At 35.9% G+C, this 19,009-nt stretch overlaps 1 protein-coding gene across 4 annotated transcripts; it reads left to right on the forward strand.

The window, feature by feature from the left end:
• Positions 1–107: 107 nt before the first annotated feature.
• ZDHHC6 (zDHHC palmitoyltransferase 6) lies at positions 108–18,685 on the forward strand. 4 transcript variants are annotated; one of them, XM_074233699.1, is made up of 11 exons: positions 116–425; positions 2,482–2,957; positions 4,102–4,193; positions 5,617–5,776; positions 6,404–6,565; positions 7,461–7,514; positions 9,628–9,795; positions 12,415–12,456; positions 12,542–12,687; positions 12,772–12,818; positions 13,974–18,685. In XM_074233699.1, the coding sequence occupies exons 2-11, from the start codon at positions 2,691–2,693 to the stop codon at positions 14,075–14,077; spliced, it is 1,242 nt and encodes a 413-aa protein (XP_074089800.1). In that variant the 5' UTR covers positions 116–425; positions 2,482–2,690; the 3' UTR covers positions 14,078–18,685. The 4 variants fall into 4 exon arrangements, with proteins under 4 accessions (XP_074089803.1, XP_074089800.1, XP_074089802.1 ...); XM_074233701.1 differs by lacking the exon at positions 116–425 and adding an exon at positions 535–866; XM_074233700.1 differs by lacking the exon at positions 116–425 and adding an exon at positions 875–1,891.
• The last annotated feature ends 324 nt before the right edge of the window (positions 18,686–19,009 follow it).

The following is a 19,009-nucleotide window of genomic DNA, read 5'->3' on the forward strand; positions in this document are numbered from 1 at the left end:
CACGAGCGGTCCCCCCCCGGAACCGACGCCCGCTCGCACTCAGTTCCCAGCCCTCCTTCGAGCCTGTAAGACCTCAGGATCTGCGAGGGCGGAAAGGCGCCGGGGGAATCCACCCTCTCTCCGGGCCATCCTCCAGAATTCTCTCTCCTCCGGCTCTCCAGGGGCTAGCTCACCGAGGAACACGGGAGAGGAAGTGGTTTCCGGAGGGACCGTGTCGGGGGAGGGACCTTCGGGAAGTGGCGATGACCCGAGCCTAACCACAGCGCCCGAGGGGCCCGCGAGGAGGCGGAGGCTCCGCGCGCGGTGACCCGCAGGCGCTCGCTAAAAGCCCGCGGCCTCTGACCGAGCTGGCCTGCCCCGACCCCGGCGAGGGCGGAGGAGCCGGCGACGGAAGGATCCCGGGGATGAAGAGGAACGTATTCCGGGTGAGGCCGGCCCCGCCGCCCCGGAAGTGCCCGAGGGCGGCGAGAGCTGAGGAGTGGGGGCGGCGGGGAAACTGAGGCAGGAGCCCGCTTCTCCCGGCCCCGGACGCGCACGCGGGCTCCCGCCGACGCTGGGAGGGTGTGGGTGGTCTCTCGGGGAAGCTGCCCCCCGCGACTCCGGAGCCGGAAGGGAAGCGAAGAGCCCCGTTCGCTCATTCTGCAGATGGGTAAACTGAGGCCTGGAGAGAGGCGACTCGGCCGGGATCACACGCGCGCGCGCGGGCGTTTGCTTCCCCGCTGCTGCCGTAGGGCTTTGCCACGCGCTGCGGGGGCTTAAAACAAACTCCCCCTTGGAGCTTCGGGATGCCCCAGGGGAGTCTGCTGGAAAACCAAATTTTGACAAAGCTTTCCCAAGCAATCTCCCGGGAATCAGAAAGAAATGGGGTTAGCAATTCATATTTCCGGGGCGGACAGCTGGGTGGCGCGACTGGAGTCTGGAGAACCTGGGTTCAAACCCGGCCTCAGACACTTAATAATTACCTGGCTGTGTGACCTTGGGCAAGCCACTTAACCCCATTTGCCTTGCAAAAAACCTAAAAAAAAACCAATTCAAATTTAAAGACTGGAAGGATAATTGTTACTACTTTTGGTTACTATTGGTACTATTTAGTAACTATTGTTACTATTCTTTCTGACTAAGATTTTATATCTCCTCCAATCTTTACACACCGATTGATGTTCATTTAATTTAATGACCTTGAATTTACCTTGTTATAGTCTTTCTTAATCACTTTTTTTGTTCACTTGTCCTATGTCTTCCTGTTTAATTGTCCATGCCACATTAATGCTTTCATGATTAATAGTGTTAAAGCGGAGAAGGCAAAGCATTTTTGTTACCATCATTTAACATTTGAGGAAATTGAGTTGAGGCAGTCCAAAAGCAGAACCCAGGGGCCACTAGGTTGGTGAAGTGGATGAGCACCAGCCCTGGAATCAGCAGTACCTGAGTTCAAATGTGACCTCACTGTGTGGCCTTGGGCAAAGCCACTTAACCCCATTTGCCTTGCAAAAACCTAAAAACAAACAAATAAATAAATAATTACCTAGCTGTGTGGCCTTGGGCAAGCCACTTAACCCCACTGCCTTGCAAAAAAAATTTTTTTTTAAATATAAGCAGAACCCAGGTTTTTCAAATTTACAACCATCAGTTTGAATCTGAGACCCATTATTGCTCAATCAGGTGACAATTATTCATATTATAAAGAGAAATAACCTATAGATCTAAAATTAGTCATTGACAATTAGACACAGCATTTCCGTTCTCTTTTTAAAACTGATTTCATTGGTTTAGGGAACTTTCTGGGGGAAACTCCTACTTCTGTAAATTGTAGCCATTCTGTAATGTATAGCCCTAGAGTGTTGCTTGGGACCTCAGAGGTGGAGGGATGAGATACCCAAGCCAGTCAGAGGTGAGAGTTTTTCTAGTTTTGACTATATTGCCTGCCTTTCATCCCTGTCCTATTCTTTGTTATGAGGAAGATAGCTACTTATAATAGAAATTTCTGTTCTTATACAAAATGTCTTTCTGGTCTGTGCCTCTGCTTTCTCCTTTCCTGTGGCTTATCGGCATGAAAACCACAGCTTGTGATAGGCTCCTACAACCATTCTAGAAAACATTAAGTATTTTTCCAGTCATAAAATCAACACTTTTTGCCAAGATTTCTCCCTGGGTTGATTGGGATAATTCATTTCTGTACCCAGCTTAACAATTGAATAACACGACCTTGAGTAGGTCACTTCCCCTTCTTGGGCCTTTTTTTCCATCTGTAAAATTGCCATTGAGTTATCACAGAGACTCCTTTCTGATCTTTTATGAAGTTTTTATACCAGATGATTAATGTATTAGATGAATGTGGCTAAATGATGTTAAAGAACTATGAAATATGCTTTTTCCCAGCCTGAGATCTCATAGCATTACAGAAAAATTCTGAATTCACAGACTTTTATGTTCATATCATCTATATTTTTCTTCTAAATATTTATATTTTGTTTTATTTAGGTTCATTTTAAAACAATGAAATTCACTTGTTCTGGTCAAGACAAAGAACTCTGAACACCATACAATTAAAATGACTTTCTCAGATTTAGCATCCCACAGTTTGAAGGCATGAGTATTAATGAAGACCCATGGACTTATGACACATGAAAATGTGTATGCAAAAAAGGAACTTTACAAAGCTTTTAAAATAGAAAATAACTCTCATCATTATGGGTGTTCTCTGCTCAGTAATTAGATTTGAAAATCTCCATGAGTTAAAAAGACTGTGCCACTGGGGTCCCATTATAGCTCTTGGTGTTGTAGCAGTATGTTCTACAATGGCCATGATTGACTCAGTTTTGTGGTATTGGCCTTTACATACAACTGGAGGAAGTGTGAATTTCATCATGTTGATAAATTGGACTGTCATGATTCTTTACAATTACTTCAACGCCATGTTTGTGGGCCCTGGCTATGTGCCTCTGAGATGGAAACCGGTAAGGAAATAAGATATGCTTTGAAAGATTAAATCTGATGTCAATCTTATTTTTTTATCTTTATTACAAAGTCGTATCACAGAAACAAAACTTAAGCACAGTATTCTTTTTGCTAATTGGCAAAGATCAAAAGCTCTAATTGCTTCTTAATGATGAAAGCTCATTTATTTTCTTGAAACTATTTGCTTAAATTATTTCATTTTTTAAATATTGTATTTATGGGGTGGCTAGGTGGTGTAGTGGATAAAGCACCAGCCTTGGAGTCAGGGGTACCTGGGTTCAGACACTTAATAATTACCTGTCTGTGTGGCCTTGAGCAAGCCACTTAACCCCATTTGCCTTGCAAAAACCTAAGATATATATATATATATATTATTTAAACCATACCATTTAAATGGCATAAATACTTATACAATGTGGTATGAAACCAGCTTTGGTTTTTCTTTTAAATAATATAGACTTTCACATTGTCAAATCACTGAATTATATTAAGCACCTATTTCATTCAAGATGCTATAATAAAAAGTTTTAAGATTTTTTTTGGTGAAGGGCATTGAACTTAACCATGTTTAATAAGAATTATCATCTTCCTTAGTGCTTATTCAAAAGTGGAACAAACAATCACTTGGAAAAGAAGTCATGGAAATAATGAGGAAGTTGGGAAAACAAAGAAGGAAAGTCAAGAAATTTTAGAAAAAAGTATTTCTGAAGAAATTACAAAATAGCTAAAATTAATACTGAGGCTCAGGAAGATTCCAGTCTTATTAAAAGTAATGCTTATATTGGTCATTGAGGTCAATTCAGAAATAGGTACTCAGAACTGAAATAATAAAAATTGTATCAAGGTATTTTTCTATTTCCCTTCAACAGAACATTTCCTCCTTTAATGCAACAGTTTCACTTTTGTCTTCACATTCTAAGCATCTCACATAGTTAAGCATATAGTAGGTGCTTATTGAATGATGTCTAACCGAATGGGATTGTCAGTTTTAAGATATGGGCCTCAGTTTTTTCATTTGTAAAATGAGGACTTTGGATTAGGTGACCCCCTGAGGTGCCTACCAGCTTAGATCCTATAAAGGTGTTCAGCTCTTCATACCAAGTACTATATGTGATGTTTCTTTTCCTTATTTTTTCAACCAAGGAGAAAGCTCAGGACAGCATGTATCTCCAGTTTTGTAAGGTGTGCCAGGCATATAAGGCACCACGTTCCCATCACTGCCGAAAGTGTAACAGGTACTAGTTCTTCATTATTTTTCATTACAAATTGATTCTCTTGATTCTTGATTGCATGTTTGCTTTCTTCACCACACAAAAGTCGGTTTCATGAGAATTTTTGTACATCTTAGTATTTACCAAACCAGCAGTGCTGCCAAGGGCCTAGCCTTAGAGACAGAACAGTTGTAATGAATTGCCAACTCTGCCACTTCCTATTGATGTGACCCTCATCAAGTCATTTCTGTCTTTGAACCTTAGGTTTTTCTTTTTAAAATGAACAGGACCTTTGAGGTCATCCAGTCCAGCTCTTTCATTTGACACACAATGGAACCAAAGCCCAGAGTAGTAAAAGGACTTACCTAAAGTCACATGCCCCATACATGGGAGAGCTAGACTTTCAGACCCCCAAGGTCAGGGCTTTTTCCCCCTATACCAATACTTACCTGCCAGGATTGGAAGGGAAACATTTTGAAAATAAAGCACTATATAAATATGAGCTAGCATTTATTGAAGTAATGTCAAAAGGACTTTTGTATTCATATTAAGATGTATTCATTTGACTTTTATGCCACTGACTTTGAACAGTCTTTGCAGCATATTTCCAGTCCATGGAGCAATCTTGAGTGTTAAAAATTTTTACTTGTTTTAGAATTTTGGTCTTTTTATAATTATAAGCTAAAAATGAAATAGTTCTCAAAACAAAAAAGCAAAACAAATCACTATGAATAAGTTTTAAGGTGTTCATCTAGAATGTTTTTTAAAAGACAGCTAAATTTATTAAGACACCTGTGATAAGAAAGTGGTAATACTGAGAAACCACAGGAGATAGCTACTGCTTCCTTTAAACATTTGATTTGACTTTCAAAAAGTTTATTATAACAATAGTAGAGCTGAAGGAAAGGTAAGATATTAGTCCTTTGGTCATTGTACTGTATCTTACACACTTGGATAGGTTATTTAGCCTACAGGAGATCCCAACATCTAATAACTTTACATAAAGGAAGGAACTCAGGAGCATGTAGATGGGTCTGTTACTGCTTTCAATCTCGGAGTGTTTTTATTGTATTTTACTTCAATCACTGCTTTTCAGAAATAGAGAGGAGACTAAGACTCAGAACTCTGCTCATATCTGTATTCTGCATGTTTCAGTGGACTTCCTGACTACTTTAAACAAATTCTTGTATAGGAGGAGGCACCATGTTTTCAGGGGCTGTTACAAAGCAAACCATTCCTTGTGCTACTTTGACTTTCAGAGTATTCTTCATTCATGTTTCTATGTGAATACTTGAAAGAAATTTTTTCCTACTCCATAATGTGAAACTTCTCCATGATGTATGAATATGACAAATTTCCTCTTCAGTAGATTTCTTTTGAAAAAAAATTTTATTGAATATAAGCTTAGGGTTTTCAGTCTTTTTTTTGTACCTTTGTTTTTCATTAGATGTGTTATGAAGATGGACCATCATTGCCCTTGGATCAACAATTGTTGTGGTTACCAAAATCATGCATCATTTACATTGTTTCTCCTCTTAGCTCCTCTGGGATGTATTCATGCTGCTTTCATCTTTGTTATGACCATGTATACTCAGCTTTATAATAGGGTAAGAGATTATTAGTTATCCAATTGTCAGTTAAGTATTAATAGCAATGATTACTTATAATCTTATTGAAACTCTTCTCCCCTCGTTTAAAAGAATATAATAAAAGTAACAGATCTTTCCTTTATAAAAACTTTTTTGGTCTTTTTTTCCAAACAGTAATAAATTTTGTAAAATTTTATTTAACTCTACACCCTAAAGTTTAGGTATTTGTTATTGAATTGATGTGAATAAAAGGAAAGTGAGAAGAAGAGGTTTGGGTGGGATAGACCATGAAACAGAGATTACCAAGACCTAAAGATCTACTAATAAAGAAATCCTTTAAACTCAAATAGGGTTTTTTCCAACTTGATTCATAACAAAAGGGAAAGTGAATAGGTGAAACATTAACTTGACCTAATGTGTTGTGCACATTTTAATGTGTAAATTTGACTTACTGTCACCCCAAGTTGTTAAATTAATAGAGGGAGGCTTGCCTGGAAGTTGCTAAAAATAGGCAGTTCGGAACAATTCAGTTCAGACTCATAAAAGCAGCATTTAACTTAATTTTGGGGGACAGTTCATGGTTTGGAATATTACACTTTTAGTCTCATTATCTATTATCAGATAATTCCACTTTTTCCATTTTAGATCTCCTTTGGTTGGAATACAGTAAAGATTGATATGAGTGCAGCTAAGAGAGATCCTCTTCCTATTATACCATTTGGATTATCTGCATTTGCTGCCACATTATTTGCATTGGGATTGGCTGTAGGAACAACTATAGCAGTTGGTATGTTGTTTTTTATCCAGGTAAGTTTGACGGTTATCAGTAGTTAAAAGGATCTAGGTTTTGGGGGCTGATGAGACTAAAACTGAAGCTACATTTATAAAGTAAAGAACTTTTTTTGGTTTGTTTTGACCTCCATCTAGGCCACAAATAGACTTTTTCTAAAATGGATCTAGATGATTAATTCAGTCCTTTATTTTATTTTATCTGTGTACATAGAGACAGTTACAGTGTAATAAAAGCAAAACATTTTCAGAATTAAAATACTTAGTCAAACATTAACACTGATTTGAAAAAGTGTTTAGAGAAGAATGATTAAATGAGTTTTTGGTTGTATTTCATACCTACTCTTGAGCTAGAATTAATGTAAATAGAGGTGAATCTTATCAGTAATACATTGACATCTTTTGGTTGCAGGGTCTACATAGGTAAAGGGTAATATTAGTCATATGTCAGAAACAATAGAAATAAATATGAATTAAGGAAAAACTTTATTGTTTCTTGTTTAACTAAAAATAAATTGACCACCCTGGCTTCATTATTTGCATTTATATAAATATATTTTAATTTAGGGTAGAATAAAGAAAAGGTGATTTAAGAATTTAATAACAAAGTCTGTATGTATGTGTGTGTTTGTGTGTGTGTGTGTGTGTGTGTGTGTGTGTGTGTGTGTGTGTATTCACAAGTAGGATATAGCAACTATTTCCTTTATACCATGAAAACTTTTGCAAAGTATTGCTGTTAAATATTTATCTGCATTTGAAATTTAGTTAATTACTGAAAAGAATGAGATGTTTTGATAGTCTTCTTAGAAAACAAATTCTCTTTTGGTATGATTTTTGTGTGTCTAAAATTTCATGTAAACGAGGCTCAGTCACTTTAAATAATAATTCTTCAACTGTGTCATTTAATTTCCAGATAAAAGTAATTCTTAGAAATAAAACTTCTATTGAATCATGGATTGAAGAGAAGGTAAATTTTAATGCAGAATCTTCTTAACATTAAAATTACAGTTTGAAAATATTAGTTTAAAATGTCTAAAATTATTTGCTCTCTTTAGTGATTTGCAAATTTCATTTAAAATAAAAATAAATCATTTAAATGTATTAAATATCCAAAATATGCTTCTAAAAGATTATTAAAATATACTTCTAAAAGATTATTAAAGGATCTTCAATCAATCAACAATCATTTATTTAACACTCATGATATACCAAACACTCCTTTTGACCATCAGCTTCCTTCTACTTGGAAAGGCATTCCAAACCAATTATCAGATCCTTCTTGGATCTCTTCTTTATCAAGTAAGAACTAATTCCGGAAATCAAATAAGCTTATAGAGCATATGTTTTTCATGAATGGAAATTGCCAGCAGTCAGTTGGTGCCGTTTTACTAAATACATATGTTGTATGTATCACTATGCTTCATAAAGATAGGGCTTCTCTCTATGTGTTAATTATGATCCTCTGCTATTGTTCTCTGTAGCTAGAAATGACCTCTCATTTCCAAGATTTCTTCTATTTGGAAGACAACAGAGCTTTCTAATTTAAAAGGAAAAATCACGATATATTTATATGGCAGCCACAGTTATGTTGTGTTAGAGAATCTTGTATCTTTTATTACTTAAGAAAAGATTATAGATTTAAAATTGGAAAGGATCTTAAGAGATCAATGTACTTCAACCCTACCACTATCCCTATTTTACAAATAAGAGCATAACCTCTTGTGTAAAGGCACATAACTTATAGAGTCCAAATTTGAACCCTAGCTCTCTTGACTCCAAATCCAGCAGTACTAGGTTCTCTCCCAATTTACATCACTATATAATTAAGTATCATAAAGGGGAAAAAAGGATCAAAGGGGTTGAGATGAACTCTTTAAACTCTCATTGCCAAATGTGGCAGGCTGAAGACTAGTCTGAGGATCATATCTCCCAAGTACTAATTCATGTTTGAATTCTACTATAGTACTGCCTCAGATATAGATACATTTTTAATGGTCATTTTTTAAAATCAGACATATTTTACTTAATTCTTAATTAACTTAAGAGATACACAGCACATTTTTAGCCATTTTGCAACATTCAACAAGAGTATTCCTTTTCCACACCACTAGATGTCAGTGGTATTTAGGAAATTGGTCAATGTTCTATCACTTTCACTAGGCTAAAAGAGCTATTTAGGATTTAAGGGTGAAAGGAACTTTTTATGTAGTCTAATCCAACCCTTCTCCCCATCATAATACTAAGATCATTGCCAACAGTTCATTTTCTATGGGGAGGGGAATTCTATCCAACGATTGCCCCATGCTGCTACTTTTGTTTTTAGATTTTTTTTTTTTTTTTGCAAAGCAAACAGGATTAAGTGGCTTGCCCAAGGCCACACAGCTAAGTAATTATTAAGTGTCTGAGACTGGATTTGAACCCAGGTACTCCTGACTCCAGGGCTGGTGCTTTATCCACTGCCACCTAGCCGCCCCTCATGCTGCTACTTTTGATGAAACAATTTACTCATGAATATATTCCCACCTCTTGAACTTATTTATGATCCAGTCTCTTCATTCCCTTGCATCCTTCTGCACTGTGATAGAAGCAGCTTTTAGTTGTTTTTATGTGTATAAATTCTCATGAAGAAATTGCAAGGAATTTTCTTAATGATCCTGAACCTTTTTTTTCCTGCTTTAGTTCCATCCTATATATTTAAGATGAATATGGTTATCCATTTGCAGAGGTTTAATTTGAAAAATTGCTTTGAGAAGACAAAGTTCTGATAAAGTCTAAATGTTAATCTGTATATAAAAAAGTAGCATAGGAAACTAAATCTGTACATGAATTCTAGTCTCAGATTTACAGCTAATTTACAATATGACTAAATTTAGACAAATTATTTAACCTTTTTAAATCTCTGCTTCCTCAAATGTAAAATCAGGAGGTTGGAATAGATGAGCTTTCACATTCCTTCCTGATTTATAGTTGTATTAGTATAATTCATATCCTAAGTTATAGTAGCATGTTATGAAAGAATTTGTGAAAATTGTTCTTCTGGATTTGTATTATATTTTACTGGGTTTTTTTTTAATCTACAGGCCAAAGATAGAATTCAGTATTATCAGACAGATGAAATCTTTGTTTTTCCCTATGACATGGGAAGTAGATGGCAGAACTTTAAACAAGTGTTTACATGGTCTGGGTTTCCTGAAGGGGATGGACTAGAATGGCCAATTAGAGAAGGATGTCATCCATACAGCTTGACAGTAAGTTTTTAGTCAAAACTGACTTTCCCTTTTATGAATTCTTCTGTTTAAACTACAGCTTTACAAAACTATTTTGTATTAAAATCTACCAATTCACAGAATTTCTCAAGGCTCTAAATTCATCTTTGTATTTGTTTTTATCTTTATCATATAACCCCCTGCTCAAAAAATTTTAATGGCTTTCCAGTATTCATGACTTGATGTATGGAGCCCTCCATCTACATTTACAACCTTCTTCCACAAATGCCTTATATGGACCTTCTATATTCCAGTCAAACTAGCTTTCCTCAACCTCCTCAGAATATACCATACTATCTTTGCTTATATTTTTCTGCCCTGCCCTCCAGCAATCTGTCCAAATCTATAGAATATTCAAAGTCTTATCTCCATAAGGCCTTCTCAGCCCTTCTCTCTTCTGAACTGACATTGTCTTATTGCAGCTCTTTCATTATTGTGTCTTTTATTTACTCTTATATTTGTATTTCACTGTTACATTAGTTTAATATTTGAGGGTCTATCTTGTGTCTCCAGTAATTTCCTTGAGAGCGGAAGCCATGTATTAATTCAATCCAACAAACGTTGATTGTCTTTTGGGGCAGGGGTGGGAGGCTGGAGACCCTATGCTAAACCCAGGGGATGCAAAAATGAAGACTATGCTGTTGCTGCTCTCAAAGTGGAAATAAGGATAAAGAACATAAATAAAAAACACAATGTAATACCCCAGATGAGAAATTCATAGAGGGAGAGATCTTATCTGACCAGAAGGAATTAGTTAGAGAGGAAGTGACCTTGAAGATTAGGGTGGATTTCCAGAGGTATAAATTAAGGGAGCATTCTTTTTAACTTCTTCACAAATATTGTAAATGTGGGGGAGTGAGAGAAGTTGGGACCAGCAAAAAGCACAGAATTTGAACAATGAAAGATAGTGTTCATGTTTCAGATAGTTCATAGGGTACTAAGTATATTAGCAGGTTCTTAATTATTATTTAGTAAATAAGATTTCAATACCAAGGAGTTTAATGATTATAAGAGACCTCAGAGTCCATCAACTAACCAGTTTCTTACTCAAAATCCCCAACAAATGCTCACTCAGCCTCTGCTTCAAGACCTTCAATGAGGGGAGGTGGTCTGTTCTGCTTTTGTATGGCTCTTAGTAATTAAGCAGTTTTCCTTAATTTCCTAAATCAAATCTGCATTCTTGCAATTTCAGTCCTTTGTTCCCAGTTCTAGCTTCTGGGGCCAAACAAAAACACAAAACAAAAACAAACAACTTTTCAAATTCTTGAAAATATCTATTATGGGGCAGCTAGGTGATGCACTGACCCTGGAGTCATAAGGACCTGAGTTTACAGACACTTAATAATTGCCTAGTTGTATGACCTTGAGCAAATGAACCCCCTTGCCTTGCAAAAACAAAAATATTTTTTAGAAAAAAAAAAAGAAAATATCTATTATGTCCCCTAAATCTTCTTTATTCAGTTTAAAAATACCAATCTTCATGTTGCATGTTCTTTGTATTCTCATTACCATTCTCTGACTGCTTCCAATTTGTCTCTTGTTCCTAAACCGGTACACCAAATGGTACCCATTATTCTAGCTGTGACCTGACCAAGACAAAGTAAAGCAGAGCTGTAACATTCTTTGTTCTGGATATTACATCTTTTCAGGCAACCAAGAAGCACATTAACTTTTTAGGCTGCTGTGACAGATTGTTGATTCATATTGAGATTAGTGTTCACTAAAATCCTCAGATCTTTTTCATAAGAATTATTGTCTATGCCTTCATAACTTATACTGATAATATTAATTTTATAGTAATCTAAGTATAACTTAGGATAACTATACTTAGAATTCTTGGAATCAAGAATTTCTAAGTACAAAATCTTCCCCAAGCAATTATTAACTGTTACATTGTCTAGATTACTTATCCTTTCTGTGCCTTAGTTTCTTCCTCTCTAAAATAAGATGATAACATTTTGAAAGAGGTCTCTTCCAACTCTAAACCTTTGATCCTATGAATTTTATAAAATCCTTATTAAAAATTTCATTTTAGTTTGATTCAACCAATTGTTCTAGCCTCAGTATGTTTTAATCCTATTTCTTTTTCATCTAACATTAGCTTTTCCTCCCAGCTTCATGTTGTCTGCTAATTTGATAAGAAATCCATCTATTCTTTTCATCTAAACCATTGGTAAATATGTTTTTACTATTAGATATCTTCTTTCAACTTGACATTAAATCATTAATGATTCACTAATGACTACTCTTTCTCTTTGGTCATTCACTTATTCCTAAATTCAGCCAATTGTATTATCATCTAGCCTGTATCTCTGCCCTGTTCACAGGGATGACATTTTTTTTTACCATTTACTTGCTTTGATTTACTATCTCATATCTTTGTCCTATCTGAAACATTAATTAGTCTGAGCATTATCTGTCTCCTGCCACCATATACATATGACCTTTAATTTTATGATAACTTTAAGTGCCTGAAAATTGTGAGTTATTAATAAAAGTAGACATGTGATCCTTTTTTAAAAGTTCAAAATAGCCTATTTTCAGCACTTGAAGAAATTATTAAAGATTTAGCTTGTTTCCCCTTCTTTATTTTCCAAATAGATTGAACAGCTGAAGCAGAAAGCAGACAAGAGAGTACGAAGTGTAAGTGTTTCTTTTTTTTTTTTTAAAGGATATATCGGTGCCTTTTGTTTTTTACTTCATAGTTATTTCTGATCTTTGGTGGCAGGTCCGCTATAAAGTAATAGCTGATTATAGTGGTGCTTGCTGCCCTTTTAATAAAGGTATCAAAACTTTCTTCACAACCCCATGTACTGAAGAACCTCGGATTAGCCTAAAGAAAGGAGAACTGATTTTAGTTACCAGAGGCTTAAGGTAAGTACTTTGTACTACTAATTTCCTTTTGTAATGACAAAATTGTGCCAATCTTAAAATATTTTAATCTTTTAAATATTTCAGACACTGGATGTATGGAGACAAAATTCTTGATGATTTGGCTACAGGAGGTATGGAAATGAAATAAGTTATTTAATATATTTAACATGCTATATATAATTTCAAATTCCAGATATTAAGATAATAAATAAGGCATCTAAGCTACTGCTCCTCCTTTTTTAAAGGGATTATCTTTTATAATCTCTTAAGATACCTATATAAATCAAATAACTATGATTTGCAATTAATGGATAGTTATTTCATTTCCAAAATTAAATATCAATAAATAAAGTGAATACAAATAGTACCAAGCTGATTTTTAGTATTGTACATTTTGTGATAAAGTATTCAGGATAGAAGTTTTTTAAAAAGAAAAGCCATTTCATATATGTGTGTATGGCATCTTAAGCAAAATTGGTATTAAAGTCCATAGTTACTTTAAGAAAAAAAAATTTAAGGAGTGATTTGCTTTACAAAGGGATTTTCAAAAGAGTGAGCTCTTTAAAGAAATTTGAAGTCTGATTCAAAGTATAATAGATAGGCCTTTTGTGAAAACAAGATATTTGCATATTTACATGAAATTTCATATTCTGTACCTCAATATAATCTATAAAATTGTTTCTTAGGATGTTTCTAAACTGCTTTAGATTTACAAAGCATTTTATGTTAATTCTTAATCCCTAAATAACCCTTTAAAGGTTGGTATTACAAACAATATTTTGTTTTACAAATGTGCAATATCATTCATAATAACTGCAGAGCACAGTTAAGACTTGAGACAGACAGATACATCCATACATACTCTCTCTTTTTTTTAGGTTATTTTTTTTTTTTGCAAGGCAAATGGGGTTAAGTGGCTTGCCCAAGGCCACACAGCTAGGTAATTATTAAGTGTCTGAGACCGAATTTGAACCCAGGTACTCCTGACTCCAGGGCCGGTGCTTTATCCACTATGCCACCTGGCCGCCCCCATACACACTCTCTCTCTTACAAGAGCACTGAACAGAAAGAGAGAGAGAGTAATAGACCATTTTCCCCTTTTCCTGGTGATTGAATTTTGGGACTGTTAGCAAGTGATCTATATTATTTTTCATTCAGTTGAAAGAGGAGGGAGTTTTTGGTGAAATAATGGACTTCACTTGATCATTTGCAGATTGAATTCAGATATTAACACCAGATTGTTTGGTACTTTCCTTTAGCCTTACAGAAATTTCTTCTCTCTTTAGATGGATCCAGAATACGTGGATGGTTCCCTAGGAAATGCGTGGAAAAGTATCATGATGATGCTGAAACTAACCAAGTATCTGAAGGAGAGAAGAAAAATAGATAGCTAATGTTTTAGGAAATAACTTATCCTTTATGACCACACCATTACTTGAAAATTGTATATACTACTACAGAATTATGCAATGGGCCTACTCTGGATAAAGTGTTTTTTTCCTCAAAAGTGCCCTAGTGCCATGATTTAAAATATTTTTATTACCATTTTGTAACTGAGAAGCCATTCTATATATATATATGCCTTTGAATCCAACCTGTTCTCATCAATCCTCTCCTAAAGGGAGGAACACTTCTCCCAAGTAAGCATTATTGCATTTTCTATAGAATTTAATTTTTTTAAATTGCGTTGCACACTACGGACCTCACCTACAGATGTAGTTCTTCCCTCCCAGGAAAAATCTGCATGTGACATACTGCTTTTGCTCCTTCCTCAGTTGCTGTTTCTTATGCAGTAGTATTCTAGAAACTGTAGAATATATTTTGTCAGGTTAAATACAAAGCTAAATTTTGTTACCCGTGTCTTTTAATAATGCAGATTTTTGTCAATCACAAATAAAGACCAATGAGTGTTCTCTATATCCTATGGTGCTCACAGTTAGTTGTATTTTTTTCTCCTCTTTAGCAGTGTTAATAGTGTCAGGGATAGAAAGCACTTACCTTAATCCAGTTAGACTTGGGGTCTTGAATAATATTTAACCCAATGGAAAATTGACTAGTGGAAATATGCAAAGATCTTCAGGAACAAACATCACTTTGATATATAAAGAATAGCTATGGTTTGGTCCTGAGCTTAGCTTATAATTTTAGAGAAAGATTTCTGATCTAATCTATTCAAAATATGTCAAGAAGATGTGATTTTAACTGGATTTTTAATGCTTTAAGATCTCATTTCTCAGATTAGTGAAGACATCTTTTTTTCCCTTGATGGCAGTTAAGGCTTCTGCAACTTTTAATGACCATATCATGACTTGCTTAGTAGTCTCTTCACTGAATACCTGAATTGAGTTGCTCCAGCTGGTGAGAGGTTGTATAAGAGCGCCTTTTAAGTACACTGTATAGGGGAAGTATTTTGATGAACAAAAGGAATATTCTTTTGAAACATTTTTATGAATCTCTTTTGTCTTTGTCTCAATTATTTCTGACAGTTCCCTTTCCTCTCCCCTCCCTAGTGAACCACCCCTCTCTTGTAACAATATTTGAGGGCAAAGCCAGTGTATCATTCAAGATTGAGTGTATGCAGAGTTCCATGATTGTATTGCCCCACAGTATATTTTTTCAGTTCTTTTCAAGGGCCAAGTATGTTTATCATAGAACAATAGTCAGTTTCATTACATTGTTCTTCCCATTTATATTGTTATAATCATGTATTATTTTCCTGTTCTGTTTACTTCACTCTGTATCAGTTCATGTAAGTGTTCCTATGCTTCTCTAAATTCTTCATCATTTCTTATGATACAATAATATTCCATTGCATTTTTATACTACAATGAATTTAGCCATTCCCCAAACAATGGTCTTTACTTTGTGACAAACTATTACTATGAATGTCTTAGACATTTCTTGATAACCTACATGCCTTACTGCTTTTGTCTGCAAGAAGGAGGACATCTGGATCACATGATATGGATATTTTAGTCACTTCTTGATCATAATTCCAAGTTCCTCTTCAAATAATTGGGCTAATTCACACCTCACCTAATCAATCAGCATTTATTAAAAACCTAGCTTGTGCTAGGCTCAGTAAATACAGATTCTTAAAGCATTTCATGTACTTTGTCTTCACAGCCCTACTATCCATTTCTATCTTGTGTCATCTTTGCCAATTTGCTAGGTGTAAAGTAAAGCCTCAGATTTACATTTCTATTATTAATCATTTGGAGCAATTTTTCATCCATTGAGGAATGGCTCATGGTCTTTTATATTGGTAATGATTATCAATTCTCTTCTCAAAGCCTTTAATTCCCTGGTTATCTATTTCAGATAAGACCAGGTACCCATTTAAGGCAGGGGAATACACAGAAGGAAGGTTAATCACTAATTTAAGAACTATAAAGAAGTCAAGAATGACAAGGACTTGGAAAAGACATTTGGTTTTTACAGGTGTCAGTAGTAACCTTGCAAAAGGGCATGGTAATGTATTGGAGAAGCCTACTGAATAATGCAAACTTCTCCTTCCAAAAGTTTGACAGAATTGAGATGAAATGATAAAATCCAGTAGGTAAGAGGTTAGCAAAATAAGGTTAAAGAAACATTAGCATTCAGGTACCTACTACTATGGTTTTGAAGATCAAATGAGAATGAATATGAGGTGCTTTGCAAACCTAAAGTCAGATTATTACTGTAAGTGGAAAAGAGAAGTCATTGTAGAAGGGGAGACAAAAAAAATTGCATGAGGTAGATGATCAAGAGAAAAAAACAACTGAGAAGGAAGTGAGATCTTTTCAAGAAAATGATTCATTTTGCAGATGCAAAGTAGTGGGGCTGGAAGGCTCTGGGCTTGAAGAGCATCAAAGAAATTTCAGATATTTGTAGTCTTATGATGGATATTGGTTTGACAAATATCTATAAAAATATGGCATCTGGGGCAGCTAGGTGGTGCAGTGAATAGAGCACCAGCCCTGGAGTCAGGAGGACCTGAGTTCACATGTGACCTCAGACACTTAATAATTACCTAGCTGTGTGGCCTTGGGCAAGTCACTTAGCCTCAGTGCCTTGCAAAAAACCTAAAAACCAAAACAAAAAATATGGTATCTAGTTATTGTGATTTGCAGGATTAGAAGGGAAAGAATACCAGAATATTAGATCAGTAATTGAAGGAAGGGTTTAGCTAAAAAGGAGCAAGTTCAACAGTAAAACCCATGGCTTCATCCATATTCTGTGTAATGGCATAAAGAATGGGTAACAGGATGAACTCAAAGGAGAGAAGTTAATTTGGTAACTCATTCTTAGTAAAGACTTAGTAAAATGGTGCCAGTGACTGGAATATGGCAGGGGAAGGAATAGAAACTGGACCTATGATTTCATTGTTCCCAGATGAGAGAGATGTAACTTGTCCCTTTCTTTACCGCTTAGAATCTTCAAGTGTTATCCACATACCTGAAAGGTTAATTACTTGACCAGGGTCACACAGCCAAATGTCTCAGTGGGAGGAACGTGCACCCAGGTCTTGCTGGCTCCTGGACCAGCTCTTTATCAACATCACCCTGTTGTCTCACTTTATTCCAAAAATAGAATAAGTAACATACATAAAACATATGTGTCTAACTGAAAACCCAACACTAGTGAAAAAACAGGAAACTGAAGGGAAAAATAGAAGAAATATTAGCAGTATGCTATAGGGCATCTGGACAGAAAGGTAATAGATGAAGTGAAGGAAACATGACAGATTTGAAATAAAGACAGCCAATCTTATTCATCCCTTCTCTAAGCTTCCCCATTCTTGTTGAAGGCAGCACCATCTTTCTTGTCACTCAGATTTGCAATTTTGGAATCATCTTTGGCTCTTTCTTTAACCCCAGTATCAGTCAATGGAGGAAATCCATCCTTTATCTCTTGCCTCTATCCCCTCATGTTATACCCTTCCCTGATAGAGCTCCTGCCCCTCCAATCTATCCTTCACACAGCTACCAAATTTTTACTTCTGAAACACTTACATGAACAAATTTGCAATGATTTCTAGTTAACTCTAAAATAAAACACAGATTAAGCCTAGCTTATATCTAAAACCTTCCTAGATCTATTTCCTGCTCCTTTCCACTCTATTAGACCCTTGTAGCATCTTACTACTTCCTCTACCCGATGTTCCATTTCATAGCTCTGCCTTTACAATGACAATCCCCATTCCCCAACTTCCCTCCTATAAAAAGTATTTCCTGATTCCTCCATTATTAATGCTGTTTCCCCATCAGTATTGCTTTTGATTATTTTTGTCTGTTTTACATTGCCTTATAGAGGGCAGCTAGGTGGCACAGTACTTAGAGCACTGTCCCTTGAGTCACAAGGATCTGAGTTCAAACCCAACCTCAGACACTTGACACTGTGACCTTGAGCAAATCACTTAACCCTGAATGCTTTGAATCCAGGGCCATCTCCAGTCACCCTAATTCATATCAGTCCACTGGACCCAGATGACTCTAGAGGAGAAAGTGAGGCTGGTGACTTAGCACAGACCCCCTCACTCAGATCCAATTCATGTGCTTGTTGTGACATCACCTCCTGATGTCATAGTCTTATTTGAGAATAAAGGACAAACATATTGCCTTATCTGTGCTAGTGCCTCCAGAGTACATTGAAGCCTCTGAAATGCTAATTGGAGCATATTATCTCTTGCTGAAATCGACAGTAATATTGGAGAACTTAAGATTTTTACCAAGGGTTTGGAGCACTCCCCTTAAAACTCAAAACTATGAATTCTTGACTTTGAGAATTTCAGTTTTCAAGAAGGGGAGGAAAAAAAAACTTGATTAATGTTGAAAACATTAGAGACCATTCTGTCTTACAATTGAATAAAGAACATTCTGGCAGAATGGCCAGGTGAATGATCATGCCTAAGCCCAATTCTTATTTGTCACCTTAAATAAGCAACAGGTAGATGACCAATAAGGGGAGAAATGAAAAATCTTCCTGTTTTTGTCATGGAGTTCAGATTAGAGTGAAAGAGCAAGAGAAAAAAAGGGGGAAATGGAGAAGAGGATTTTGGGGGGGAGTGGGGAATTGCTGTGAAGTTTCAGGAAGATGTTGCCTATCAAGCTATTTTATGTTTTGTGAGGAAATGATGCAAGGATATGTTAATTGGAAAAATGAATCTCTTTCTGTGAAACAGATTCAGTTTTGCTAAAGGAGACACCTTTATGTGTTCATGATGCACTCGAGCAGATTTTAGCCTTTGTAGGAAAGAAATGCAAGAACATTAGTTATATTTTTTCCATCCTTGAGGATGGAAGACAACATGAGATAATTCTAATTTATATAGATCATTGGA

The sequence above is a fragment of the Macrotis lagotis genome, chromosome 4 (assembly GCF_037893015.1).
Source record: "Macrotis lagotis isolate mMagLag1 chromosome 4, bilby.v1.9.chrom.fasta, whole genome shotgun sequence".
Taxonomy (NCBI): domain Eukaryota; kingdom Metazoa; phylum Chordata; class Mammalia; order Peramelemorphia; family Peramelidae; genus Macrotis; species Macrotis lagotis.

What these genes read in the sequence shown, in the direction of transcription:
- ZDHHC6 (XM_074233699.1), top strand. Translation starts at nt 2,691, where the DNA reads ATGGGTGTTCTCTGCTCAGTAATTAGATTTGAAAATCTCCATGAGTTA. An exon ending in TGCCTCTGAGATGGAAACCG is followed by an intron (nt 2,958 to 4,101) that starts GTAAGGAAATAA and finishes TTTTCAACCAAG; the next exon opens with GAGAAAGCTCAGGACAGCAT. An exon ending in AATCATGGATTGAAGAGAAG is followed by an intron (nt 7,515 to 9,627) that starts GTAAATTTTAAT and finishes TTTAATCTACAG; the next exon opens with GCCAAAGATAGAATTCAGTA.